Genomic DNA, 27,593 nt, shown 5'->3' with positions numbered 1-27,593 from the left:
AATTAAAATTATATGCAACTTTACATATACCCCATTTTCCTCCCCCCAATAAGAAGTCATTTTGCATGATGACATATCAACTAGTCAGTTAAGTTTAATATACATACATACATATACAATATATTTAATTAAAAAATAGGAGAAAAAAAAGGAGTAAATTGTTATCCTTAGGTTCGTTAGCTTAGTAAACATAATTTATGCGCCATCGGCAGCGGAAGCAGCAGCAATAAGAAGACCGAATTCACTCAACACAAATTAATATTTACTTTTAATAAAAATAGCTATGGTGATCGGGAATTAAATTCTTCAAATAAGCAGCCTTTTTTCTTTTTCCCATTTATAAATAAGACTACAATATTTTCAGACGAGACAGAGTTTTGCTTAGTAAAAACATCATGAGGTCGATTTAATTTCGATATCGTTAATTTATAACTCAGCTTTAAAGTTCTTATCTTTTTTAATATTTTTACACACATTATCAATAAATTTATTCCTTGCAGAATCGAAAGGAGGAGTCAAAAGCTTTATTTAGAACTATTATTACATGCCCATAAATATTTTTGTTATGTTAGTCGTACATTTAAAAGCAAATTGAATTTAGATAATCTCCCATTGGTTTTTTTTTTTTGTAACTTTAAAAGTTGTTTCGATTAATTGAGTCGCGAAATGAATTTTTGATTCGATCGATTGATTTGATCGACACTGCTCTGCTTTTTGCACTCTGGAATCCGAATTCGGTTCTGAGTCTTATATTCAATAACTTCTAACACACAGGATTAGGTATTAATTATTGGTTGTTTTGAGAGAATTGCATATAACGCTTTGTGCTTGGTAGCTTGGTGTTCTGCCCGTGGATTGCATCGATTTATAGTCCGAGATATCGCTACATATATCATCGGATATAGTTTTTCGGTTGGCCTCTACGTACACGTAGCTTGATTCCAAAAATTCGTTGTGTTCTTGTGTAAAAAGAGATCTCAAAACAAAAGCGAAAATTGCTGATTTCTTGATTGGTTGTCTCTGGTGGTTCGTAAGTTTGGTGTTCTAGTGCTGGCAAAAATTCCGGGGAAAATACAGGGACTTGTAGATAGGGACTCGATTATTGGTGGGGAGTTAGCTGAGGTTGGACCGCGGCCCAACCGTCATAGAGCTTAATAGTTAAACTACAGATCGGCTCGTTATTTGTACGCGGCTACGTGTATCCGTATCTGAATTTCTACATCTTAAGTGTATGTATTTCTGATCCAGCATCGGATGGTAACTATAGCTAGTTATCTTGTATAATTGTATATATAGACAGAGAATAGCGAACATTATGCTCAGACCCATTAGAATAGTTTTTCGGCTGCTCCTGATGATGCATCTCCAAGACGTGCCAACCCTTTGCACTATTTAATTAATATTGTATATATATTTCTTGTAATATATAATATTGGTGTTCTGCTGTGGCTGCTTGAAGACTAATAGTTGACGGGGCGGCGGCCTCGCGGCTTGATCTTTTCGGATATCTGCCACATCTCCTCCTCGCCCATAAAGTCCTTGAAGTTGTCAAAGAAGCGTATTATGCGCTCGTTGCGTCGAAATTGATAGGCGCTGTACGCGGAAAAGAAAGTTAAGCTCATTTATAATTTTACTGAGAAGGGGTATTTTTAAACAGATAGTTTACCATTTCTTAAAACGTTTCATGTTGACAATAATGTTGTACTGCTGCCAGCGCTTAGAGAAGTTAATGACGCCCTTGGACAGGTAGTCCTGATTGCCGACATGCACGAACGTCAGATCCTGCAGAACTAGGCCGCTAAAGGGTGGAATTCGTTAGCTTTGGATCGGGATTACAAAGGAGGAGGGGAGCATCCTTACATGTAGGGTATGCAGGGCGGACTAGTTTCGGCCAGGGCCTGGCGGTAGGCGCGAAAACTGGAGCTGGAATCGATGAGTTCGCAGAAGGATTGCACCTCCTCGGTGATGCCCTTTTGCCACTCCAATCTGCAGGAAAAGGCAAGGATTTAGCAAAGGCCTTGAGGACTTCACGCTTTGTAGAACTCACCTTCTTATGGGACCCGAATCGAGGGCCGACAGCAATGCCAAATATGAGTTGTAGTTGTTCATCTTGCGCAAGTGCTTCATGATCTTGATGTACTTGTTCACATGCTTCTCCCGCTCCTTGGCATCCTGCAGGCGCAGGATCTTGGAGCGCGCCCAATAGGACATCTTGTTGAAGTGCTCGGTAAACTTGTTGAGGTTGGGCGACTTCTCCTCGCACTGATCTTTGGCAAATAGTAATACTTCGGGTATCTCAATCTTCTGGAACAGCTCAGCATCCAGCAGCGTCATCTGTTCGGCAATCTCCAGCGACTTGAGGTCCAGCAGGCTGGGCTGATTGCCTCCTCCTCCACCAGCTGCGCTGCTACCACCACATCCGCTCGCTCCAATGGCACCACCAGCTCCACCCAACTCCAGCTCCCCGATTAAGCCGTACACCTTGGGCTCCTTGTACAGCATCACCTTCTCCACGACCTTGTTGCGCAGCAACTTGGCCAAGTAGAGTTGGCCGGAGCAAACCAACTGATAGACAAACTCCACCAGCAGGCTCAGCAGCCGAATGGTGAGATCCGTCGACCTGGACGGAAAAGACAAGGATTAGCAGGTGTGTAATAGCCAGGTGCCTTCTTCAATGCTCTAAACCTAATTAACAAATATAATTGTGTATTTTCTTGCATTCTGGGGATGTAAACCCTCCAAATATGTAGTTATTATTTTCAAACTGGTTTAAATCCCTAGACTGCAAGATTGAAATGACTAGGAACTCACGTGAGATCGTTGACGACTCGGACCAGCAGCGAAAAGGTCTCATTGGCGGCCTTCTGCTGTTTTTCCTGCACTTGACAGAAGAAGTATGTGTAGCGATGGGTTAGCTTCTCGATCACGTCGATCGGCTGGATGAAGGTGCGGAAAGTGGTAATGAAGGCCTCGCTGAATGCTGCACGAACGGAATGGACAGAGACAACAGAGGCGTTGGGTAAATGACCATGCGAATGGGATTTGGTATGTATGTGCTGCTTGTGCTTCTTCTTCTGCGAATGCCTACCATTGTCGGAGACCTTCTGGACACGGCTGGCGTGCACGATGAGGGCGTCGATGTAGCCGCCCTTCACCTCGGGCCCGTCCTCCTCCTTCTTCTTGAGTATCAGGTACCGTGTGATGTTGACCTCCTCGAGCATGTTGATCAGCATCTCCTTTGGCTCCGCCTCCTCCTCCTCCTTCTTGTCGGCGTTCTCTGCCTTGGCAGCCTCCTCACCAGCAGCTGCTCCTGCTCGAGACTGGTCCTTCGTCTGCTCCGGCTCCTCGAGCACCTGGGGCGTGCTGATCGGCTGGCCGGCATTGTCCGCGCCCTCGCCAGCTCCCACGCCCACTTCGCTGGGGAGCTGATGCGAGTGACAATAGAAGGTCTGCCCATCGTCGACGGCGCTCACGTTCTCATTGCTGTCCAGCACAGGCGAACGGGGCTCCGGCATCGATTCCTCGCCGACCAAACTGTCGTTTAGCTCCTCGCAAACGGTGGCCATCCGGCTGTCCGGTCTGCCCGTCGACCCGTTCTCGGCCAGCGTCGGCTTTGGACTCGGCGGCGGCGTGGTCACAATGATGGGCTGCAGCGAGGGCGATGCTCCCATGCTGGTCGCCTTGCGCTGCTTGGAGTTCTTTGGCGGAAGGGCGGGCGGTATCTCTACCTCCGGCGACAGCTCCTTGCTCATGATGCTGGAAAATGTCACAAAATGAAGTTAGAAACCATGAATTATTATATATATAATATTACTCACTTCATGGTCTGACTGTGCGAAATGTTGCGACTAATGTTGCACGAGTGCATCGTGTAGCGATGCTCAATAGATCGAGTGGACGCCGAACAGATCTCCATGTAAGCCAGAACTGCGATGGGGAAAATGGAATCATTAGAAAGTTTAACCGAACGAGGATGGACAGTAACCAAACTAAGCCGATCGAACGATCCTTGTCGACCCTCACACAGAGGTGGGATAAACGAATGCCCCGATGGTCTTTTCGGTCTACCAGGATTACAGGTCTACGCCAAGGGATCGCATCGCAACAACAAGTAACAGGAACGGATAACAACACAGAGCAGGGAGTTGAGCGGGTTGTAGAGGTTTGGACAGGTGGGACACAGTGGGTTAGGCGGAGCGAAATGGAAGCTAGAGAACTGTAACTAAATCTAGGACTAGGAAACTGCAAAAAGGTGCCTGCTCGGGCGCCATGTAAAAACCAAAGCGGCTCGGCAGCAAATTTTAACAGCAGAGCGAATAAGCCCACAGGGAACTCGAAATGCTCTTTCTTTTTATATAAGATTTACAGTATCCATTCATCATACTCACAAAAACGCTACAAACATATCAGAAATCAGAATTAGACTGTGCCTGTGCTGGCACCTCAATAAGTAGTGGAGTTCAAGTGGTTTTTTTTATCAGCAGCTTGGAAAAATATTTATTTATTTAACCTTCCAGAAACAAAAATACTAAGAGCTATGATTATGGATTTTCGAGACCACAACGCAGCTTAATTTGGTTGTATTTAAATTTCAGTTGAAAATAGTGTTTTTTTTCTTTTTAAAATTAGTTAAGAGCATTACGAGCTCTCTCAGGGCTTCGAAATTGTTTGTTTTGCGGGTGTTTTTGTTTCGTTTTTGTTTTGGCATTTGGCAGCAAAAGTTGGCTTAGTGTTTTTGTTTCGTGTTGGTCCTCTAGTAACACACACAAACTTACCCGAAAAGGCCACACTTTGAAACACTAGATGTTGGTTGGAACGATAATTTAGATGGGTTAGACTCTTGCGTACAACAATTTGGCAAACTTTCTTGTCGCCAGCATTTCGAGGGGGTTTGCGATAATGCGGGTATGTGCTATAAATAAAATGGTCTTAAAGAAACAAACGAATCTCACAAACGGACTGGGCTGCCAGGCTACTAATAAAAGGTGATGACTGATTGACTGGCTGACTGATTGACTGATTGACTGATTGACTGACTGACTGATTGGAGGTCTGATTGTTGTGCGGGTGTTTTGTCTGCTTTTGTCTGGGTTTAACGATGGAGTTACCTATTCGATGGATTGATGGATACCACAAAAATAGGACTGTGATGAGGGAATCCCTTGAAATGCGCTAAACATACACCCATTAACTTACCGCTCGGCCTGGCCTGGGCGGTTTAAAAAAAGATGAAAGTAATATGCACAATATAGACAACGAAATACACAAACACACACGGTACGAGATGCAGAACCGAACCAAAAGGAAAAACGGAAAAAAATCAAAAAGAAAAATAGGGAAAAAATCGATGTAAATAAAGTGTGCATCGTGGGCGAACCGACTTACTGTGCTTTTTCTTCATGGGCAGCGGCGGTGGCTCCTGGTCCAAGCAGCGCTGGAGATGCGGTCCCTCGATCAGGCTATGGTGCTTGGAATGCCAATGCTGCAGCTGTCCGGCGGAGCAGGTGTGCGGATGGTGGGGATTGAGGTGATGGTGCGGCGACAGCTGGCGCAGCTCGGCCACCTCCGACTGGCTGCTCCGGTGGCTGGCCCAGCCGGAGGAGGAATGCGCCTCGTCCAACTCATCGCCAGCTCCGGTCGACTCATGGCGCGTGAGACTGCCGCGCTGGATACTCTTGGGCGGCAGGGCGGGCGCCAGTTCTGGCGAGGATCCCAGAGCACGCATCACCACCGGCGCCGTCTGCTGCTCCAGTTCGCTGCTGCCGCTGCCATAGCCGGTGGTGGTGGTGCTGCTGCTGGTGGTGGCGGTGGTGCAGCTGCTACTGCTGCTCGAGATTTGCCTCTGGCTGTGCGACACCGACTGGCTAATCTGCTGGTACTCGCTGCTGCTCCCGACCGCCGTCGACTCACTGATGCTAAACGCAATCTCCGAGTTGCTGCTCGAGGATTTCGTAGAGGACTCCGTCGTCTGCGTGGAGGTGCGAAACTCGCGCATCGAAACGAAACCTGCCGGCGGAAGGAGAGTGTTAAAAATAGTCCATAATTCAGAGTACGTTGTGGGGAATAGGAAGCCAAAACCAAGCGGAAATTAAATAATACACAGGAGAAAAGCAGTAGGGAGAAGAAAGGGAAAAGGCGGGAGGGCGGGAGGAATGAAGTCAAACTATTTACAGCATTTGTCGATGTGTTTAAAAATATATACAGAAAGCCTAGCGTGAAAAGGCTTAAGCTAAATATATGAAAGCTACTACGATTTGGTTGCCACTTTTATGATTAAGTATGCCAGATAATCGAATAAGCTTTAAAATATAAGTTATTAATGTAGGACGCGCAGTATAAAATTGGGGAGAGGAAATTTCGCCAGGTGTAACAGATACAAAATATAAAGCGGGATTGTAACTACGATGATAGATGTTTTTGGGTACCCGATTCGTTTGAGTGGCGATTGCTGTTAGTTTCCCCGCCACCAGCCGCTGCAGCAGCTCCGCCATCGGCAGCTCCTCCAGTTCCACCAGCACCAGCACCAGCACCGGCAGCACCACCAACCGAAAGTGGTGCCTGCATTTTGTCCTCCATGGCGGCGCCTGCATAACCGATGGATTTTGTACGGGATTCGTTGGTTGGGGGGGCCACCACTTGAGTTGAGCAGAGTGAGGGGAGCGGCGGAGCGTTGCGACAATACTCACTGTAGCTGACCAGCTTGTCCATGTCCTCGTCCATCATCGCCGGCATCTTTGGCATCTGTCTCTGCTGCTGTTGTTGCTGCTGCTGCTGTTGCTGTTGGTCCTCCTCCTCCCGCGAGTGATTCAACGCCGAGTCGAAGGAGCACTGACTATTCTCATCCGGTGATCGTGAGCGCACTGATAGACTGTGAAAGGCAATCATTCAATTGTTACCGCAAAATCTTGAATATGTTTGGTCCACTCACTGATCCACGCCATAGTTCAGCAGCGAGATGTTAGAGCTGCAGTCCAGGACCGAGTTCAGGCTGATATTGTGCGACTGAGCGTAGGGCAGCGGACTGGCCTGATTGGAGGTGGATGTCGACGAGGAGGAGCCCACTGCCACTCCAGCGGAAGGTGCTCCCGGCTGGCTGCGTCGCTTGGGCGGCAACGGCGGAGGATTACTGGCCCGATTGGGTAGCGGTGGCTTTGGCGGTGGACTCGTGTCGCGCAGGATGCTATCGGTGCTGTGGGAGCCGCGCATGGGATTCACATTGTGCTGCTCCAGGATGTCGCGTTCCTTGGGCGTGAGTCCAATGTCCGGCAACGAAGTGCGCTGGCCAATCGATTCGGCAGCCGAAACACGCATGATCCCGGCGCCTGGGACACCGCCCAATGGAACTGGCGAGGCGGAAACTACGCTCATAATATCCGCCGCAGCTCCAATGCCGCCCAAACCAGATCCACTATAGCGGAAGGCGCTCTGATCCTGCTCCTTCAACTTGCCCTGCGCCAGTGTAACGAGATTCTGGATTCGAGGAATACGGGTGTTTAGTGAAGGCCTGTTGCCAGATAACCGGCGCCACAGAGAGACTCACCCGCACTGCCTCCTCCAGCAGATCGATGACTTCCCGAACATTCTCGTTGCTCAACGAAGCGCACTCGCCGCTCTCCTCGGAGAGCATCACCTCGTCGCAGAGCTTGATGAGCTTGCCCAGGCTGTGGTACACCTGCTGCGTGGCGGAGCTCATGATGGCACTGTTTTCATTCATGGTATAGGTTTGGATCACTGCGATGCGGGATGGAACACCGAAAGTTATAAATGCCAAACGAGGAATATAGTGATTACTCACCGGAGTACATGCTGGCAATGGTTTCCAGGATGACCGTGCCATTGCCGGGCAGCACCTCCAGCTTCTTCTTGAGTATAACATCGCGGAAGTGCTTCAGGGCATTCGAGATGTCCTTGACGTGCGTCTCCAGCGTTTGGGTGGACCGCTGCACCTCCTCGGTGGTGGGCGGTGCCTTCGAGCCGTGCTTGGTGCGCGGACTGTGCGGCGAGTGGGAGCGACCCAGGGTGTTGTTGGTGGTCCGCATCAGGGAGATCTTCTCGATCAGGTCGTCCTTGAAGGAGCGCGCCCGGCGCGCTAGCTTGGTGCCCTTTAGGCTGTTCTTGTGGCCCGACGATCCGGCACTGGGTGGTGCTGGTGGCACCCGACTAGATCCTCCAGGCGTCGTCTGTTGCTGCGCCTGATGCTGATGCTGCTGCGTGGGTGGTGGCGGGGTGCAGGCGGTCGAGTAGCCGCCGCTGTTGATGCTGTTGTTGCTGCTGCTGCTGCAGCCGCCACCGCCCACTCCGATGCCGGGCGTGGATGGAGAACTGATACTGCCGTCTGCAAGGAGAGCAATGAGAACGAGTCCATCAGTCAGAGGAAACTAATTAACGATCATTTATCATAATGTTAGTAAAACCCTAATACCAAATATATAGGTTTTGGAACAATAGAAGTTATTGTTGATCAGGAAAGTGGTTACAAGAGTCAGTTGGTTTTTCAAAGCGTTGAGTGGTTTATAGGTCAATAGAAATTATTGGATATTTTCATTGGGGAAAACCTTTGAAAGCTCAAACACATGAATAAATAATGCTAACATCATTCTTTCCAGACGATTATACGTCTTTATTATATCATATAAAAACAAAACTATTTTATTATTGTACTTATAAGTTTTAATAGTAAAGTTTATATTATTTCCATTTTTCTGCACCGAGCCATTCATGATTGGCTTAGTGTCCAAAAATAAAATCTTTCCGGTTAAAGCGGCATTCTTGAATGGCAAATTTAAAAGCAAAAGTTGGCACATTTAAAAACCACAATCTTCTGCAATATAAGGCAATTTATACTAGATTTCTTACTTTTCTTCTTTAGGCAAAATAAATATTTTAAAGTCATTGAATAAATTATTGAAAAGTAAAAAAAACTTTTACAAAAGGTCGCGGAAACAACATTTTTTAATGTTTTGTTTTCAAAATTTTGCATTCAAAATTCGTCAACATTGCAAAACATCAAAAAATAACAAAATCCACCAATTTTAAAACCTTAACAGAACAAATTTTGCAAAGTTTTGTAATATACAAAATATTACCAACATTTTGTTTTTTTAAATATTTGAAAATTGTATTGTTAGGTCAATAAACATTTTTAAAAAAAGCTCTCCCTCTCAAAAGTAAGATGATTTTTGGCTTGGCGACTGGCAGCAATGCAATACTCCACGGGCAGGGGTATAATAAAACAAAAAGTGGAATAATTACAGCTGAAATGCACACATATGTTATAAAAATTCCTAGCATTTGCAGAGGCCCCCCATATTTCGGAATCGTTCATGCGAGCCCAACCATTTGAATTTTCGGAACTTTTAGAGTGGCCCCGGTGGTCAGTAAAAGCTAAAAACCGAAGAGGAGTCCACCACCCACCAAGCGAAAACCTCGGCGAGTATTCGCTTTCACTTACGGCACACCGCATTCTTGAGCGGCACAGGTGTGGCGGGCAGCGCCATCGCCATCGCCACACCGATATCCACATCCACATCGACATCCACATCCATCTGCTGCGGAATCGCCGGCGTTGATAGCGCCAATCGCGCCAGCTTTTTGTATTTGCGACGTCTGTGGAATTTGATGCTATGCAACGTGTTGCCGCTGCCCATGTTGCTGATGCTGCTGCAGGTGTTGCTGTTGCTGTTGCTGTTGCTACTTGGGCCGTTGTTATTAGTGTTATTGTTGCCGTCGCGCGGCGACCAAGATTGTCGCTGAGTCTTCCAATGATGACGAACATCATCATCACCGCCGTGACTGGGATTCGGTGGCAATTGCTTGACCGTGTACGAATAGAAACGCCAGCGATCGGCCAGCGCACAGTCGCTCAAAAAAGATTCATCAAACTGCGGCATATTGCATAATGGCAAGAGCAACAACAGCTTCAAATACAACAACACGCATAACAATTTGTTGTGGTTAAAATGTTTGGCCAAAACGAATGCGCCGATAGCAACAAAATATGACTGATTTCACCAAGTAACGATAAGCGATAGCAGCAACATCAGTTTGTATAAGATTGTTGATTTAAGCGATTGCCGCCGCTTGCAACATCTTTTGTTTTAAGCATGTGTTGCATTAATTATTTCACTCTCGATATGCTTTTCGGCTATATTTTTAAGGAAGCTTCGGCCTCTGATAAAAAGAGCATCTTTTTAAAACCCAATTTAACTGTGACAGCAGCAAGAAGATTGCAAGATTAAAGCCAACACCGATTTAAATATTTTGTGGGCATGTTTTCTGCTTTAAATATTTCACTTTTACGTTTGTTTAGCACTGATTTTCTTGAAGATTAATATATTTTTCGAAGTAAAAAAAAACCTCGTATTCGGATAACGGATACACGACATAAGCTATTTCAGATTACAACATTATTTTGCCATGCTGATTTAAATTGTATTAACTTCGTTATTTTGTTGGATTGCCAATTTATGCGATTAGCCATAAAATTTGTATTTCCTCGTTTTTAAATTTTAACAGCTTTCCAGTTTTTAGTGCTTTTGTGCAGTTGTGTGGTAAATCAAACTTAATCCAGTCAAAGTGGCTCTTTCCCATTTTTCCTTTTTTTTTTTTTACATATTCAAGTGCGATATCCGCACTTCTCTTATCAATTTACATTCACCATCGGCACTTTGGCTTTGTAATATCAATAAGCTGATTGATTCAATCACCGATAGCCGATAAGCAAACACTTTGTTGCACTTTCAGTGCAATTTCTTTCACTTTCAAGAGCAATTTGCCGCTCTTTTCTTTGATTTTCCCATCTATCTCGTGGCCGTGTACCGCCCCCGCAGTCGCCAATCTTTCTGGTTGGCCTCTGGGTGAGATGTTGATTAAATAAATCACAAATAAAAATGATTATATTTAGACGCTGCTGCTCCGTCGCTGATGGGTGATGCTGATGCTGATGCTGATGTTGCTGCTGTCGTCAGCTGTCGCCGTTGTTGTCGTCGTCCGTTCGCGTTGTCGTTGTCGACTGGAAAGCGCACTGAACTATGAAAATCCGCAAACGGGCAAAAGCAAAAGACCAGGCAAAAGCGAGTGTCCGAGACTTGGAGACCCGCTAACCGGCCAACGGCAATGGCAACACATTAGCAATATAGCGATAGCAATAGCAATAGCACCAGCAGCAGCAACAACAACAGCAACAGGCACGGCGGCAACATTAGCAGACACAGCAGCAACACGAGAGCGGACGAGGAAAAAGAGCCCCAAATGGCACTTGCCCATCTGGCTATCGCCCTCTCTCCATCTCTCCTGATCTCTCCATCTCTCCTGAGCTCTCCATCTCTCCTGATCTCTCCTGTTCTCACCATCTCTCTCCTTTTCTCCCATATTCATCAAACAAAATTTATGTACATATACATTTAACTGTAGCCAAAATATTGTACAAAAAAATGTATGAACAAATTCATATTTAAAAAAGATGTCTGAGATTTATTTTAGATAGATGGAGCATCGTAACTGCTTTTTATTGATACTCTTTATATTGACTTGTAGAGGAATTCGTTTCAGACCCTATAAGGTATATATATTTATTTATTATTTAATTGTAATAAAGATTGCTCCAAAGAGACGGAATCGATTAAGAGAAGATAGATTGATTGCCTCACAAGTTTTGATTCGATATTTATAAGTCACATTTCTATATTTTTACTTGTAGAGTAAAAAGTTCCAGACCCCATAAAGTGTATATATATTTTTTAAGAGCATAAAGCTGTCCTGCCTGATTAAGCCTTTTTTAATTAACAAAAAATCTAATATAATAATAAACATCCGCATTTCTTTCAGTGCAGCAGGCGGTTTGCGGCTCTTTTGCCTGGGAGGCTGCTCGACTGTTCAACTGCTCTCCATCTCCAGAGCTCTCTGCCAATTATCAATCAGCTGGCACACCTGAAAGAGCTGAAAGAGGTGAATGAGGTGAATGAGGTGAAAGAGCCGCCGGGGGTGGTGAAGGGGCGGCGAAGGGGCGGTAATTGGGGGCGCAAAGGGGGCCACGAGTCGACTCTGGGCGGATTTCTTCAATTTGCAAGTGCCGCTCGTGACTTGCCTTTGAAATGAACTAGCTGCTGCGCAAATGGGCGAACATCGAAGGCGTCGCCAAAAGTAAATACAAAAAAAAAAAGAAAAAAATATCCCAAGCAAAAAGGAATACAAAAACACAAAACGCAGAAATCCCCAGTACCTGAAATGTATATGGAAAGCAGAAAAACCCCAAGTGGATCGGGTTTGGCGGCAGCAAAGGGCAATCATTATTGTCGGCCGGTAAGTTAAGGTTAAGGCTGTAACCAAAAACCACAGCCAAAACCAAATCGGGGATATAAGGTTAAGGTCAATCCTGGAATCCTGGCCAATGGCATATTAAAATAGAATAAAGGGTGGTCGTGCAAAGGGGGGAGTTCTGTTCGGGGTGCGGACCTCAAGGTCAGAGGCACACGCTTATCAAACGCATATTTCGTTGGCCGTTGATAGGGCTTTAATCGAGTTGCGACTTCCTGTCGATGAAATATTCGAGAGAGGCGTGGTAACGCCTTTGTTCCGGCTTCTTTATTTCCGAATGGAATTCAGATTAGGTTCTCGGTAAAACTCTTGTTAATTACCAATTATTAAAGTTCAATTGGGATACTTAATAAAGGTAAAAGTAAAGGCTAACATTCCACTACAATACTTTAATATATTAAGTTGACTTGCTGAAAAAGTATTATGTAATAAATTCAACAACTCATAAAAGTCTCAAGAAAATAATCTACTCAAAATAAATGTTTAATCACCATAATAAATTCCACTAATATTCCAAAAAAAAAAAATATATATATATTTAAAAGAATTTGAATTTCCGAGAATCAAAACAGTAAATCTGATATTGACCCCCTCAAATCTTAATTCCAAGAATATATGTAAATACTAAAAATGAAATAACAATTCTCACAAGTTCTTAAAATTTGGTATTGCAATAACATTTGGAACGCGAAATTTTGACCTAGTGCCCCCCTCTTTATTCGGCCAATCCAATTACCACCCACTCCATTTAAAGGCAATAGAAGTCACGTTCACCCAATTAATTGGGCACACCGCAGAAATGGGAAATGCAAAGAGCAGACACAGACCCAAAAACCAAACCCGATATCACCGAGAGGCAACTGCAACATCGAGTCGAGAGCCACTTTGCATGATTAGGAAATTGGATCAGGCAACGGACCCAGCGGGTTGGAGCCACCGAGCGGGTTGGACGAGTCGAGTGGAGTCGATCAAGAGGTGATTTCAATTCTGGTTTTGGCCAAAAAACAAAAAACAACCAAAAGAATTAACACAGTGGATCTTGCCTAGCACGAACCGCCAACTAGATAGAGTATACCTCTATAGTGTCCTAGATTCAGGTATGTTCATATGTCGTAGTATTATATAATAACGAATTAGCTATAGTTTAATACATTACTTTGCAAATGTTTTAAATCCAACACAATTTTCACTTCATTTGTCTTAGCATTATATTATTAGGAAACCGATTCACCAAGAGTCAATAAAATAGACAGTAAGTTGTTAAATAATTTAGATATGTATATTTAAACATTTAATGGTTCAAGTTATAGGAAACACCACGTATCGACGTTCTGCTGTAGCTAAACTGGGCTAGGCGGATTTAAAGCAACTGTCAAATAAAGAAATAAATGGGTGGGGATTCGGGCCGAGGAGGAGGAGTTGACACCAAATTGGTAATTGGCACACCCGATGAAGACGACGATAATGAAGATCGTTCATAAAATCGTCGGACGCATCATCATAATGCCGTTGGCTCGTGTATGCAAAGTCCTCGGGGCATTCAAACTTGACCAATATTTGCGAATGTCGTCCCCCTTTTACCTCCTCTCATTTCCCGACCAGTTTCAATGTTGCTGTTATTGTTATCGTGCAGAGAAAAAAATAGTTTTCCTCACATGAATTTAGTATTCTTGCATCAGAGAATCGAAACAAAACAGATTTTTAAATACAAATTGTTTTAAATACATGGAATTAGTATTCTAACTTCTGACAATCGATACAAACATATTTTTAAATAACAGATTATAAATAACTATTAAAAAATCAAGATACTATAATAACCAGTTTATAGATCGAGCATTTAAAACTGGAATTTTTGTGACTGTGTTAAACTTATTGATATTTATGGAAAATATACAACATTTTTAAATGTACCAAATAACTTTTATTTCTGAGGAGAAAGAATGCAGATCCATCTTAGTTTTTCCCCGTGCATATTTAACCAGTTTGGAGATTGAGCGATTGAGAGTGCCCGAGAGTAAGCCTATTAGCGAGAGCAGCCACAAAATCGCGAAATGTAAAACGAAAATAAATCCAAAACCGCACAAAATGTGAAATGCCGACTGAATGAGCACACAAAAACAACAAATAAATAAAACTAGAGGCGAGGAATTTCTGTTTGCCTTTTGGAATGCTATGCTTTCTAACTGCCGCGATCGCGATAGTTCCTGAACATATAAACACATAACATATGTGTTTTCGCATAAGCACAATGTAGCCCACACGCACATGGGTGCCCAAGGAAAAAGCATAATACAAAAAGTACAACAAATCTGCTTCACATTGGGCAAAAGCAATCAAAACCAACTAAATGACATAATCTGTTGGAAAACAAAACAGAAACAAACACATTTTCTGAAGCGACAACTTTTCATGCAAATTGACCATTAAGAGCAACAACAACACAATCTCAAGTAGTAAAATAAACTAAACGATTGAAGCTGAAATGTACGGAGCTATTTGCCTACTGCCAAAGTAGTTAGTTACATATTAATTAAGAGCAGCAATTTAAACCGCCATTAAAGCAATGTTTCAATGAACCTCGGCATTCGTTTGACCTATACAATTGTGGCCATCACAATAGAGCTAGTTGAAATCCAGAAGTATACACAACTTATGTTAAATTTCTGGTATTCGATTCCATATAACTATTTAATTTTAAAATTTGGTAACTTAACTTAACTTAAGAAATATAATTTTAGAAGCAAGTGCTTTTTTCATTTGGTTATCAAACACTCAACTATTTTTTTGTTTCTTCTGACGATTATAAGGTTAATTCTTGTTTCGTCATTTACTTTCAGTGTTTATATGCTGCTATTATGTTCACCCCTGCTGTAGATAACAGCGAATTTCTGTTAATGCCAACTGACTGTTAGCTTGTTAACTTTTTCGCTGTTAACACAGCTCAGCATATGCTAATTTATATACAGTGAAGCGATATGACCAAATTTGGTGATCAAATCGGTTTTATTTCACACCACGAGAGCTTACATTTGTGACACACCGAAGTGATATTTGAAATAAATCAATATGATATCTTTAAGATCGGTTTTTAAGCCTTATTTTCATATTTTCATAAACGTGTGTATTTTAATACATTTTTGCACAGTGTGTCTGTTAAGGGCTCATACGGATTCCATTTCATTTGACAGTCTCTGATTTATGCATGAGCATGGGTCATCGAGTGAAGTGATCACGACAGGTTTTCATGTCGGTAAAATGCATCGCATAATACCCATACACCTACGAGCCTGGGCAATATGTAGTCCACTGGGAAAAATACTATTGTAATCTTCACTTCGTATGCTTTTTTTAACCATAAAAAATTGAAATCTCAAGAGATTTCTGTGGCAATTTATTTGCGTTCTTTTTGTGATAAAGTAATAAATGTATGGAATGATTTTAACGTTTTCCAAATATTAAGACGAAATTACACATATGTTTGAATTTAATATGCCATATCTTACAATTTGTAAAAATCCCTGAATACATAAAACAATGTAATACTTATTATAATGCGTATTATTAAATTTAAATCGGAAATAACATGTTTATTAGTCACATATGTGTGTAAAAAAAGGCAGCTGATAATCTGAATCTATGTATAGCCTTTAAAAAAATGTACAATCATTTTCAACTAACGTTAATATCAATGATAATCAATCTGTTGGCAAGGCAATGTCATTTCTACATATGTATATCACTGATAAAAGACATGTCTGATTACCAAACTTGGCGCTGTTTTATTTCTCCGAGTGTGGCCTAAAATAGTGGGTGTGAGAATGGGTCTGTTGGGAACTCCTTTGCCTTTTACCATTTCCCATTTCACATTTGCCCCTTGCCCTTCGTTTTCACCATGACGTCACTCACAGGTGCTGTCATCGGGCAAGTATGTGCATTTGTTTTCGATTTGTAAGAGAGCTCAATTGGCGGGCGCCACGTTTGAGTATTATTCCCATCCACAATGCCATTGAATTGTTGAATTATACATCATCGTGTTTATAATTTGCCTTCCCCGTCGATTACTCACTCAAGAATTGTCGCTGTATCGGTTGCTTCTTCGCCCTTTTTTCGGTATTGTTGTAGCTAATTTTCCAGCCGCCGTGTATTTATTTAACTTTTCACCTCGCGCAAACAAAACAAAACTAAACAAAAGAATTACACACCCAAATAAATGGGCACTTCAGAGTTTCGATACTTTTCTTGGGTTTTTTTTTTCTTTTTTTTTTTTTTTTTTTTTTTTTTGTTAGTTCTTTAGCTTCCACCGATGGAGTCCGTCATAAATCGGTCCGTTCGTCCGTTCCCGGCAACGGTTAGATAACTTTTGAGCAGCTCGTCGTCATAATTAATAATGCGCTGCAAACAAACAGCCAGAAAGCAGCGACAACAACTAAGGAATGGCACAAACAAAAAACAACAAAAACAAAAAACCGAAAAAAAAGAAAGAAAACTCTCAACGCAGCGTTAACGAAAACGAAACTAAAATTTTTTTTGGCGCACTGAGAACAAAAGTTATGCCCAATCAAGAGTTGAATTCGGACTAATTAGTATTTTGTTTATTATTTTTGCATATCCTAGTAATTGAACACATTAGTCACAAAGCGATAAGCTATACATGATGAATAAAATTATTACACATAATGACTTATTGGTCACTGGATTTAAAACGTTTCCCTTTCGTTTATTATTTTTTAAACCACAGGAAAATAAGATTTAAAAATATTTTTACAAATATATGTTTACTTTCCCCAAGAACTTTTAGTATCAGTAATTAAAGTTGTTCACGAAAAGTGTAGCTCTGGTTTTAAGAATCATATGTATCTTTAGAATTTAGAAAGATTTTTCTTTCCATGTAAACGAGTGCGTGACCTATTTTAGGTATTGAGAAATATCACTCCTTATTCCAGAATATACAAACTGATTTTTTGTTGATGTAAGAATAAGAATACCTAGCTGATACTCTCAACTTTTCCTACTCGGCTGCTTATCGTTTCAACGTCATTTTTCTGTGTGTAGAAGGGGTGTATGTTTTTTTTTTGAATTGCCTACTCCATGGACAGAGAAACGACGACGACGACGACGAAGCTGAGAAGCCTATGGAGAATTCGGAGCGATGACGATGACGGTATAATGGTGACAACGACAACGACGATGACGATGTCGCCTGGAGTAACTGCTGTGCGTGAGTGTTTGGTGAGTGGTGTGGGTGCTTGGGTGTCACCCACTACTTTAAAAACTATTTTATTTTATACCATTTAGTAGGAATAGGAAAGGAATACTCCTTAATAATTACCAAAAAAAAAAGATAGTTATAGAAAACGTATTGAGAGCTTAGGAGTAGATTGATACCAAATTTCCAAAACGGACTAAAACTTGGGAACTATGACTTTTTAGTTATAAAATTTACATTACTACACTTTATATTGCCAGTGAAACTAGTTAATAATAAATCTCCAGATCTCCAGCTACCTTTTCTGGTTATCCATCGAAAGTTGTGCAAATTAATCGCTTCCATAAATCTGATTATTAACTAAAGGGAAACGGTTAAAAGTGATTGGGCGTGGGGTGAATACCCTCCAATTAATTTGGATTTCTCAATTCTCAATGAAAACTCTTTCACTTTCGAATGGAATGCCCAGCCGAATGAAATCTTCGATTCGATTCGATTCGATTCAAGCAGGTGGTGGTTATAATAGTTATAATAAAACAGACGGGGAGGAAATCAAGGGGGTGGGGGGGTCTTCCAAACAACTGCTGCAACAATGTAACTGTCCAATAGACACGCTTCAGATACTCTTGGTCAGAAAGCAAGACTGAAAGGCGGAAAGCCAGTAAGAAGAATGAAAGTTTCGCACTCGAGAAGAAAGCGATGGAGGGAGGGATGGGGGGGTGGAAAGATTGGGCGGCCAGGTGAACAATTATGACATAGAGCGTTAAGTTGACGGGGCGACGCGACGCGACGCGACGATATGAAAACGAAATCCATAGGAAAGCAAAAGTGCAGAATGGCAATTGTGTAAGTGAAAAGCACCGGGCGCAACCACAAAGCACAAAGCAGTTTAAAGAAGCCCACAATCGAGTTGACATAAACAAACAGTTGCGGGGGCTGCCAGAGGGAAAGAGGGAAAGGGGTGGAAAGGGGGAAAGCGCCATCTCATACGTGACCGTAGACCCAACACAATGGCCACCACAGGTAAAAACGCAGTTAAGATTTCACTCGGGGCGCCACTGGAAACCACCTTATGTACATCTTCCCACCTGCGACCACACACCAAGATGACCTGTGCCAGGTTCGCTGAATGCTGTCTATTAAATAAACATCCCAAGATATGAGTTTCCCAACTTTATCTCCTTTGACCTTAAGGGAATTGTTAATTCGAAAGCATTTCTCTGGAGTTCAAAGGGTGTCCGCCCTCGGATTCGAAAACGAGCTTAAAAGATCTTACAATTTAGCATTTATAAATTGGACTATTTAAACCATGCATTGTCAGTAAAAAAAAGTCTCAAATGTTTGCTTTTTTCAAACCACATCTTAAACTATAAATAAATCCTTCAAGTATAGAGTTGCACATTTTTTGCAACAGCAAAAGTCAGTTGAGCAACTTGAGCAATTGTTTATATGGCAGGTCTAGATCCGGAACAAAATAAATCAATGTTTTCAGCAAGTGGAACATGTTTTACTAGCAATAAATATTATATTAAATTAAATAGCCCCAAGACAGGTTGCCTGTTAGAGAAGTGAGACTGTAGTTCAGCATAGAAAACAAATAGCACTTGCTAAATACCCTAAATTCCTACATTTTATTTACCACCTTTATTTGTTAAACTCAAACAGGTGTCCATTAGTTGAGTAACTACAGAGCATACTCTATTTATATTTAAACATTGCCACTTGCCATTTTCCCTTTGACTCTGCCGCTATCTCTTAATCGCTGCTCATTTCAATTAAATAATTTTCAACTCGGGCGAGTCCAAAGACTATATACATATATATAATGAAATAGAGGCATCTGTCGGCGGACTCTCACTTGGTCAATTAAGAGCTTTTTGTGACCTTCTTCGCCTGCTCTTTGGACCAAACAGAACATAACATAACAGAACAGAACAGAAAAGACGCCCCCATGGATTTTTCTAAAAGGTCAGGGTCAGGGTGGCAAACACGAGGCAATCGAGGCAATTCCCGGTAGCCATTGACCTGCCATCTCGCATCGCATGTCACCTTTCAGCCGCAAGCGGACGCAGCATATTATTCGCAGGAATCGGAATTCTCCTTTGACCCGGCTCCTGCCAGGCTTCTCAATTCTCAATTCCTGATTCCCGATTCTCGATTCCCAGTCCCGGCACTCGTTTTGTGCACTTTGTCAGCCGTTACTGGACGGTCCGTGCTTCCGTTTGGTGTCCTGGCCACAAAGCCATCAATTCCCGACACTTGTGCGCCTTTGTTTGGCCTGAATGTGACAAACAAACGCTCGGAAATATGTTTATTCTGTGGAAATCTGTTTTCAACTCGAGCAAATATGCTGCAAGGGGGAAAACGCGGCTTTTCTAGCTAATATTGTATTTATTTACAACCTGATTTATATTTCCCACTTAAATGAAATTTTAAAAGGCAGCTTTTCATGGAATTAAGCATATATTATTTACGTATTTTTTTTAATGCTAATAAGTGCAATTAGGTAATCAGCTTATGGGCTGTTGATTTATGGTGCTCAACGTAATCTACTGATTTATATGTGAATTGGTAATCAGACATAATGGTTTTCCGAATGTGTTTTTATTTCAAATTTAAGCTGAAGAACAACACAAGGGACATTAAAGAAATGTTATTATTTCAGGATTAGGATTTGTAAAGTATAAATAGGGTGTGATTATCACCAATTTTTGGCCTGGAAAATTTAAATTGTTGAATCCAAAATTTATTCTTATGAATACAAATTATTCAATAGTATCCTGATTTTCCATTACATTTCCGTTTTAGATAGACTACAGAGTTCCAGTAACATACAAAAATAGGGTTCTTGACTGTGTCAGCTAGATATTTAGTCAGAGTGTATTGTGTATTAATTTATCTGAATTCTGGTTGCGGCAACAGGTGACAAGCCAACAGCTTCCCCCCTTTCTCCAGCTCAGTTAGAAAGTGCAGTGAAAGCCAACACGAAATTGTTCAATCAACAACAATTAAACAAAACCCTTTTCATGTATACTAAATTCCCATTTACATTTGCATTTACATTTCCATCTCTCGCCAGTCGGAGAATGTTTTCATTCGTTTGCGGCATGCCAAAATGTCGTAGGCAAACACAACACACATCGCATCGCATCGCATCGCTTATATACATATTTCTATAGATATGTGTCGCACATCACCCAAATGCTGGCAATCCCAACAATGTGGACATGTGTTGACGCAGACATGGAGCCGGGCGATTAGATTAGATACTGACGAGGTGGGCGAGATATCCGATCGGGTTAGGAACAACCACAACCACGGCAGTATAATATAATATCTGGGTAGTCCAGTCCGAATGTCGGGCAATATCGCTTTTATGGCCCAGCATCCTGTGCTGCGGCTATTAATCAATCAAAAATCTGATAACTACTTTGAAACTACTAAAACTAGAATAGGAAAGACCTAACTTGCTCTCCCAAATATATACATATTTTAGATACTGCAACGCAAAGCGAGGCAATATGTTCGAAATAAACGAGATAAAATAATAGATATAAAGCAATAAGAAAAAGAAAGCTTTGTAATATAAAAACTGCCTATAATTATTTATTTTTTACCAATTGCTACCAATATTTCTCAATAAGTCAGTAGCTTTAATTGAACCAATTTTGGGTAATTATATCTCTGAGAATTGATTCATACTTCAAAGGGTTTCCCAACTACGTACTTCCTCTTCCGTTGGAATTCCAAAAACGATTCACAGCTCCCCATGGAATATATCTCAATAAGTCAGTTGCCTAATTTATTGGCAATTGATTCATCTTCGATCTGATCATAAAATGCCACCGCGGCTGCTTTGGATTCTGATCAATTTGGCCGATTATGCTCGCCTAATTCGAGGCAATTGCAGCTAGATGAAAATGATGATTTGCCCATAGCCATTATTCCATTATCTCGACGAACGATCGCATTCCACATCGGCATTCCACTATGGCTATCTCTGTTCCGAGCTCAAGGCCATTTACACATTCAACTGGAACTGAAAACTACTGACAAACTGGAAACGAAAAACGGAAAACTGAAAACTGGGCACTGGCAATTGTTTTGTTGTTGTCTGTTCCATTGGGGAAAATTGAACACAGAAATGCACACGGAAAAATAATCATCACAAGATCCCATATGTTTAAATGTTAAGATCTTATTTCTTTCGTTGAAATGCCTGACTTTGATCTTGAATCCTAGGCCTTCAAAGCACTCCGTCCTCAAAGGGTTATCAAAAGTTGGTTTCCCATGATAAGAGAAATGATAAATTAGTTTGTTTGGCTATTTGTAGCAGTCCCCTTTGCATACGCTTCGTCAAAATTAATTTATTTATGCACGAAATTCGCAGACAATAAATACGAAATTACATTAGGTAACTGGGTCTATACAAATTAATGTTGTGAGTGCAGCTCTGTGATTAGACGTGCACAACAACAAAAAACCTTACCTAACAACTTGTAAATCCAGATAACAAGCTAACAATTCTGCATTATTTGCGATTGGCAAACAAAATCCGTAATTGCTAGTTAACACCTTGGACTATTTTACTTTATGCATACATAATAAAGCCACTAGATGGTAGTAAAAATAAAGTTTACAACTAGACAAATTAAGCTGATTAAATGTGTGACGGCCACTTATTTGGGTTATAATTGAATAGTAGTAATATTTTAGTATGGAGTTAGATCGAAATATATAAGATAAATATTAAATAACTATTTAAAGATGTTTTGATGTGAGTGTAGTGTTTTTTCCCAGTGCCCATTCATTCATCATACGTACGCATATTGGTGGCTCCATTGAGGCGCTGATCGAGGGGCGTCGATGGTGTCGTGTCCCCCACACCGGCCTCCATCCCAATCCCAATCCCATTCCCAACCCCCGTTCCCATCCCGACCCCCGTTGCCATGTCCATCGCATCATCGGCACTGGCAGCGCGATTAAAGGGTCGCGGTTTGCGATTTTTGAAGCGCAGGCGCAGCTCCGTGTTCAGAACGCGCATTTTGTGGACGGGCGGAAATCGATGGAAATGCTACACCCTGCTCCTCCTCCACCTTCTCCACCTCCTCCTCCTTCTCCTCCTCCTTCTAGCTTTGTTATTGCTGGCTGTGGTTGGGGCGCGGGAATTGGAGCAAATGCATCAACGACTCCAACTCAATTTGTGCGCCGCATCGATTGGATCGCTTCGATCACTGATCACACAAAAACACTCGAAAAAAATATCTACTTGAAATGAATCAATGATTTTGGGGATCGCCCCTAAACATGTATGATATCACTCTGTGAAGCTTTAAGGCGGGTCACGAGCTGAACGGCACACACACGGGCATTTCATTCATTTATTTGACTTGACTCAATACTTCTATTTCCGTACGACTAGCAGCAGCCACACACCGTTGTTGTGAAAATTTCGCGTGCGACTGACTGACCGAGCTGAGCCACCCAAACCCAAACCCCAACCCAACCCAGCCAGCAACCCAACAAAACCAATTCAACCTACCCAGCCAACCGCCGCACCAGCCAGCGAGCGGTAAACTTTGAGCGGTGAGCGGTAAGCGATGAGCTGCGAGCACACAACTTTTACAATCTAATCGCCGCGGCCACTGGGCAGAGCAGTCGTCGCCAGAGCTGACTATCTAGCTACTTTCCCCGCCCCACCTGCTTTTGGATCTCACTTCTAAAAACCTATACCTATTAATACTATAAAAAAAAACAGGGGACTGCCATTATTCTGGACTATCAAAGTACAATAAACACATAAACATATTTATTTTAAATATTTTAAATATAAAATATAAAAATATACGAAACATGCGTTTAACTTAAAAGTTTGGTAAGGAGTTTGAAACGACTCAATAAGGCCTATTTCTTATTTACAATTTATTAAACTTTATCATTTAATTAAAAATCGCTTCTGTACTATATAATATTTATCTTTTCGGGCCCTACAGTTTATTAAGAAATAATTGTGTTTAGTTAATTTAGTCTTTTAACAACATTAACATTTAACAACAACAAAATAGAATTACCATTAACCACAATTTACTCCTTGATAGAATAATTATTTTAATGAATCATAAATGGAATTATGTAGCTGAAATTTAACTGATGTGTTTATTTTGAATGCATGCCAATTAAACGCCTGTTTGATATGCAATAAATTTTATAAAACTTTTTATTTTTGTAGTCTCTGCAACTTTTTATTGGTCAGATGATAGTTTCAAGCCAGTTGAAATCAGCTGTGTATTTTTCCTGGCAGCTCTGGAAACTGGGAAAAGTTTGCACCATTTGTAGTAGTTTTTCTACAGATCCCCTTGCACTTTCAATGAACTACTGTCCAGAGCTATGCAAATGCCCTGGAATGTGGCTGTTATCATCGTCAAGGGGCTGTTATCAGGGCGATGGAAACATTCAGTCAGCTGGCTGTTGGCTGGCTCTTAGATTTTGCACTCGGTTAAAAAAAAAGGTAAACACCCAACGTACTGAGCACATAAAGAAAGACAGACGTTGTCAAAAATCTGTTGGGTTTTTGAATAGGGAATTAGTGCTCATGCCAAGGAATCAACAAGAGAGATGCCAAAACAATGAAATCCACACAGAAAATATTTGGAAATATTGTATGGCGCTTTTTGTTTGGTAGAACATTTTACCAATTTTTTTAAAAGGCCATCAAATAGAACACCTTCTTTTTATTCTGAATACTGCCAATAAGAAACAATTGACTGTCAAGGCGATACCAATAACAATTAAATATCAATTGAATTTCCATAAACTAAAATGTAGATGATTGTTCTACATATATCAATATACGTGAAGTTATTTAAACCTGCCTACACAATTTGCGCACACATTTTACATTTAGCTAGAAAACGTATTTAAAAATGTCAAAGTAAATAAGATTCAGACTTAAGCTTGCCTTGCATTTGGTAAGGGATTGCATGAAAGTAAACAAACCTCGAATGAAAAGCCCTTCAAGGCCAAGTTCACTAGGCAGCAACAAGTTTATACGCATTTTCCTCGAAATCGGAAACCTGCTCATTAATTAAGGGCAAAGAGCTGCTATCGCATTGGACAAGAATCAACAGGATAATGGTGAAGCAAACAAAGGTCCAATTAAAAATGGATGCTAGACAAGAATAGTTGCGATTTCGAAGAATTAATTACAACGAAAATGGGAGTAGGGTTCAAAAGAAGGGAGCGGGGATCAATATGCATTTTCACCGGAAACCAATGCCTTGTAAATTAATTAGTGGCCAAGGCGTTGCATTTCACTTGGCCAGGATCAACAGGATAAGGCCAAGGTTAATGCTAACAGTAAGCTCTAGTTTCCGGGAATTAATTAAAAAGTGCAAATCGCAGCTTGGCTGCAAATTCAACTTCCACTTCATTTAACCGGAATCAACAGGATACTTTACAAAGGACTCACTTCACATCTCTACACAAAGATGGTAAGATAGTCAAAAGCCTAACAAAAGCAGTCATTCTGAGAAAATTAATTAAATAGTAAATACGGGTATTAGTGCATGAAGTGGTAAGGTTTCATTTACGAAGGAACTCAACATTTTGGGGGAATGTTGAATCCAACACTGCACTTACCAAAAATGGCTATAAGCCAAAAATATATCATTAAATGAGGCCAGATAAAAACATACAAAACAAGAAAGGAAAGCTAACTTCGGACGGAGCCGAAGTTGATATACCCTTGCAGAATAATCTGTAAAATATATATTCTCCAAAATTATTCATATGATGCATTCTTAATACTCATAAAAAATCCCAACTTCCTAACTTTATAAACACCAAAGTTATGGCATTTTCAATCAAACTCAACTCAGGAGGTGATCCTGATCAAGAATATATATACTTTATAGGGTCGGAGGTGTCTCCTTCACTGCGTTGCACACTTTTGACCAAAATTATAATACCCTCTGCAAGGGTATAACAAGATTTATTTACTAAAATATTTTAAAATGCTTGCCTAATTAATACAAATCCAATTTGGTTTCGATAAAGCCCGGTGCATTGTACATTTATTAGAGGCCAAGGCGTTGCATTTCATTTGAACAGGATCAACAGGATAAGGCCAAGGTAGACAAAGGATAACCAAAAAGCTGAAGTTCCCGAGAACAATTTAATGTGTGAATTTTGGTCAATTTCCAGGTCAAACGAAACATTGTTTTGATGAATTCAATTAAAATGGTTAGGTTGCTTAACAATAGTTAGCCAACGCACATGCATTTTCCTGAAAAGCAAAGCTGACTTAATTTAACCAGAATCAGCAGGATGCGAATGCGAAATAGAAAATCTAACAAAAGACCAATTGAAAGCTGCAATTCGCAGAATTAAATTAATATGTGAACTGTGCCGAATTGCCAAGCAATCCATATTACAATTTGGACCATTTAAAAAAGAATCATCTGACAAAAGCAGACATTCTAAGAAAATTAATTAAAATGTAAATACAGGTAAAACTGCATTTAAATAGTCTGCATTGTCCTATAAATCAGACTTTAGTCGACATTTGAGGTTTAATTTTCGAAGAAATTCGATATCTTGGGATAGTTAGTTAACCGAAAAAAGCCATAAATATATGCAAAATATGATATGAAACTTGCTTAAACATTTTTAAATGCTTGCCTACTTTTTTGCAAGGCCCTATAAAGAATAATAAGTAAATCTATCTGGATTAAAGCAAAATGATATAGACAACATTTTAAATAATGCTGAAAATTTTGGGAGATCAATTAATGTACAATTTATATAAAAAAAGGTTACTAGTTTGTGGTCATAGACTAATTTGTGGAAAAAAGAAACTAATATACAACGAACTTCAACTAAAAACACATTTGTTGAAAATTTTGATTCATTAAGTTTAATTTAATTTAATTTACCTAAACCTATAGCACAAAACTAGTTAGTAAATTTGGCATTTCCTAGAACAATAACTAAACTAAAATACAAAGGAAAACAACAAGGTAAACAATGGTCAAATGCAAAAGGATAGTTCCAGGAATTAACCATAGAATTCCATATGGATGAAAGGCGTCAATTATTTATATATATACATGGTTAGTTCCTGGTTATACAGATGAAATAGACAACAGGATAAAATTCCAATTAAAAACACAGCATTTAGTCGTGTTCCAAACCATGTGAATTTAGAAGGAATTTTAGAGACAAGAGAGTGGGAGGTGGAAAATGAAAATAGGAAGAGGAATTGAAAATGAAAATGGAAATCTTTGGACTGTGTTGTTGCTGTTTGCCGTCCTAGAGTTCTTTTCCAATGTTTAACACTTCTGGAAGAGGCGCAACTGCAACTGCAGCATCTAAAGGTCTAAAAATAGACTTGTTGACAGCTCCCAAAACGAGCAGTAGCAGTAGCAACAACAACAAAAGGCGGTGGAGGCGGAAACGAAGGGGAGGGGCAGCGGGAATGTGTGTAAACGATGGAGGCGAATGCAAACGGTAAAATGTGGAAATTGGAAGGGAAAAGCAAGGAGTCGCAAAGAGAGTCATCTTTGCGCTCTCTAAGAAAATTAGAAGGAAATACTGACCGATTTTCTGCAATATATTCATGATGAGCCCGTGTTTGGTTTTCTTGGCCTGGATTCACAGATTTTCGTGTTGGCAATAATATTCATTCTCCTTTTTCCGCAAAGAAAATCGGTTTTTTTTGCTCGCCATCATTCTCTTTCTCTCTCACACGCACATTTTCGTTTATTAGTATTAGTATCTGCTCACACACACAGTACAGTATTTTTATTTGATATTTCGCCCCGTCTCTGTCTAACTTGTATATATATGTTCACGATCCGCTTTAATAATCACTTAGTAATTCAACATTAATCGGTCCACTTGGCCCGGCTTTATTGTTGTTGTTCAAACCAACTGTCGTTCGAGCCAAAAAAAAAATACAAAAAAATAACAATAGAATTTTAAACGCAACACAACAACAAAATGCGGTGGTTGCTTGTAGCTGTATGACAGTGTGACCGTCGTGCTGTGCTGCCAAAAACCGTTTACAAAC

General features: G+C 41.0%; 1 protein-coding gene across 14 annotated transcripts; it reads right to left on the bottom strand.

Moving 5' to 3' along the window:
• Nucleotides 1-482: 482 nt before the first annotated feature.
• Nucleotides 483-27,593, bottom strand: LOC108040115 (guanine nucleotide-releasing factor 2). 14 transcript variants are annotated; one of them, XM_017117384.2, is made up of 14 exons: nt 22,349-22,987; nt 7,796-8,335; nt 7,541-7,731; nt 6,929-7,470; nt 6,687-6,868; nt 6,426-6,584; nt 5,386-6,006; nt 3,819-3,927; nt 3,089-3,756; nt 2,812-2,980; nt 2,048-2,620; nt 1,861-1,986; nt 1,667-1,798; nt 483-1,593 (listed from the first exon to the last, which is right to left on the bottom strand). In XM_017117384.2, the coding sequence occupies exons 1-14, from the start codon at nt 22,566-22,568 to the stop codon at nt 1,461-1,463; spliced, it is 4,365 nt and encodes a 1,454-aa protein (XP_016972873.1). In that variant the 5' UTR covers nt 22,569-22,987; the 3' UTR covers nt 483-1,460. The 14 variants fall into 14 exon arrangements, with proteins under 14 accessions (XP_016972873.1, XP_016972878.1, XP_016972865.1 ...); XM_017117389.2 differs by lacking the exon at nt 6,426-6,584 and adding an exon at nt 4,776-4,799; XM_017117376.2 differs by lacking the exon at nt 22,349-22,987 and adding exons at nt 4,776-4,799; nt 9,452-11,060 and having other exon boundaries at nt 2,812-3,756.

The sequence above is a fragment of the Drosophila rhopaloa genome, unplaced genomic scaffold (assembly GCF_018152115.1).
Source record: "Drosophila rhopaloa isolate 14029-0021.01 unplaced genomic scaffold, ASM1815211v1 contig_3, whole genome shotgun sequence".
Classification (NCBI taxonomy): domain Eukaryota; kingdom Metazoa; phylum Arthropoda; class Insecta; order Diptera; family Drosophilidae; genus Drosophila; species Drosophila rhopaloa.
Note: the sequence above shows the minus strand (reverse complement) of the source record. Positions and strands in the feature narration are given on the sequence as shown.

What these genes read in the sequence shown, in the direction of transcription:
- LOC108040115 (XM_017117374.2), bottom strand. Translation starts at nt 9,890, where the DNA reads ATGCCGCAGTTTGATGAATCTTTTTTGAGCGACTGTGCGCTGGCCGAT. An exon ending in CATTGCCAGCATGTACTCCG is followed by an intron (nt 7,732 to 7,795) that starts GTGAGTAATCAC and finishes CCCGCATCGCAG; the next exon opens with TGATCCAAACCTATACCATG. An exon ending in GCCCATGAAGAAAAAGCACA is followed by an intron (nt 4,800 to 5,385) that starts GTAAGTCGGTTC and finishes ACCAACATCTAG; the next exon opens with TGTTTCAAAGTGTGGCCTTT.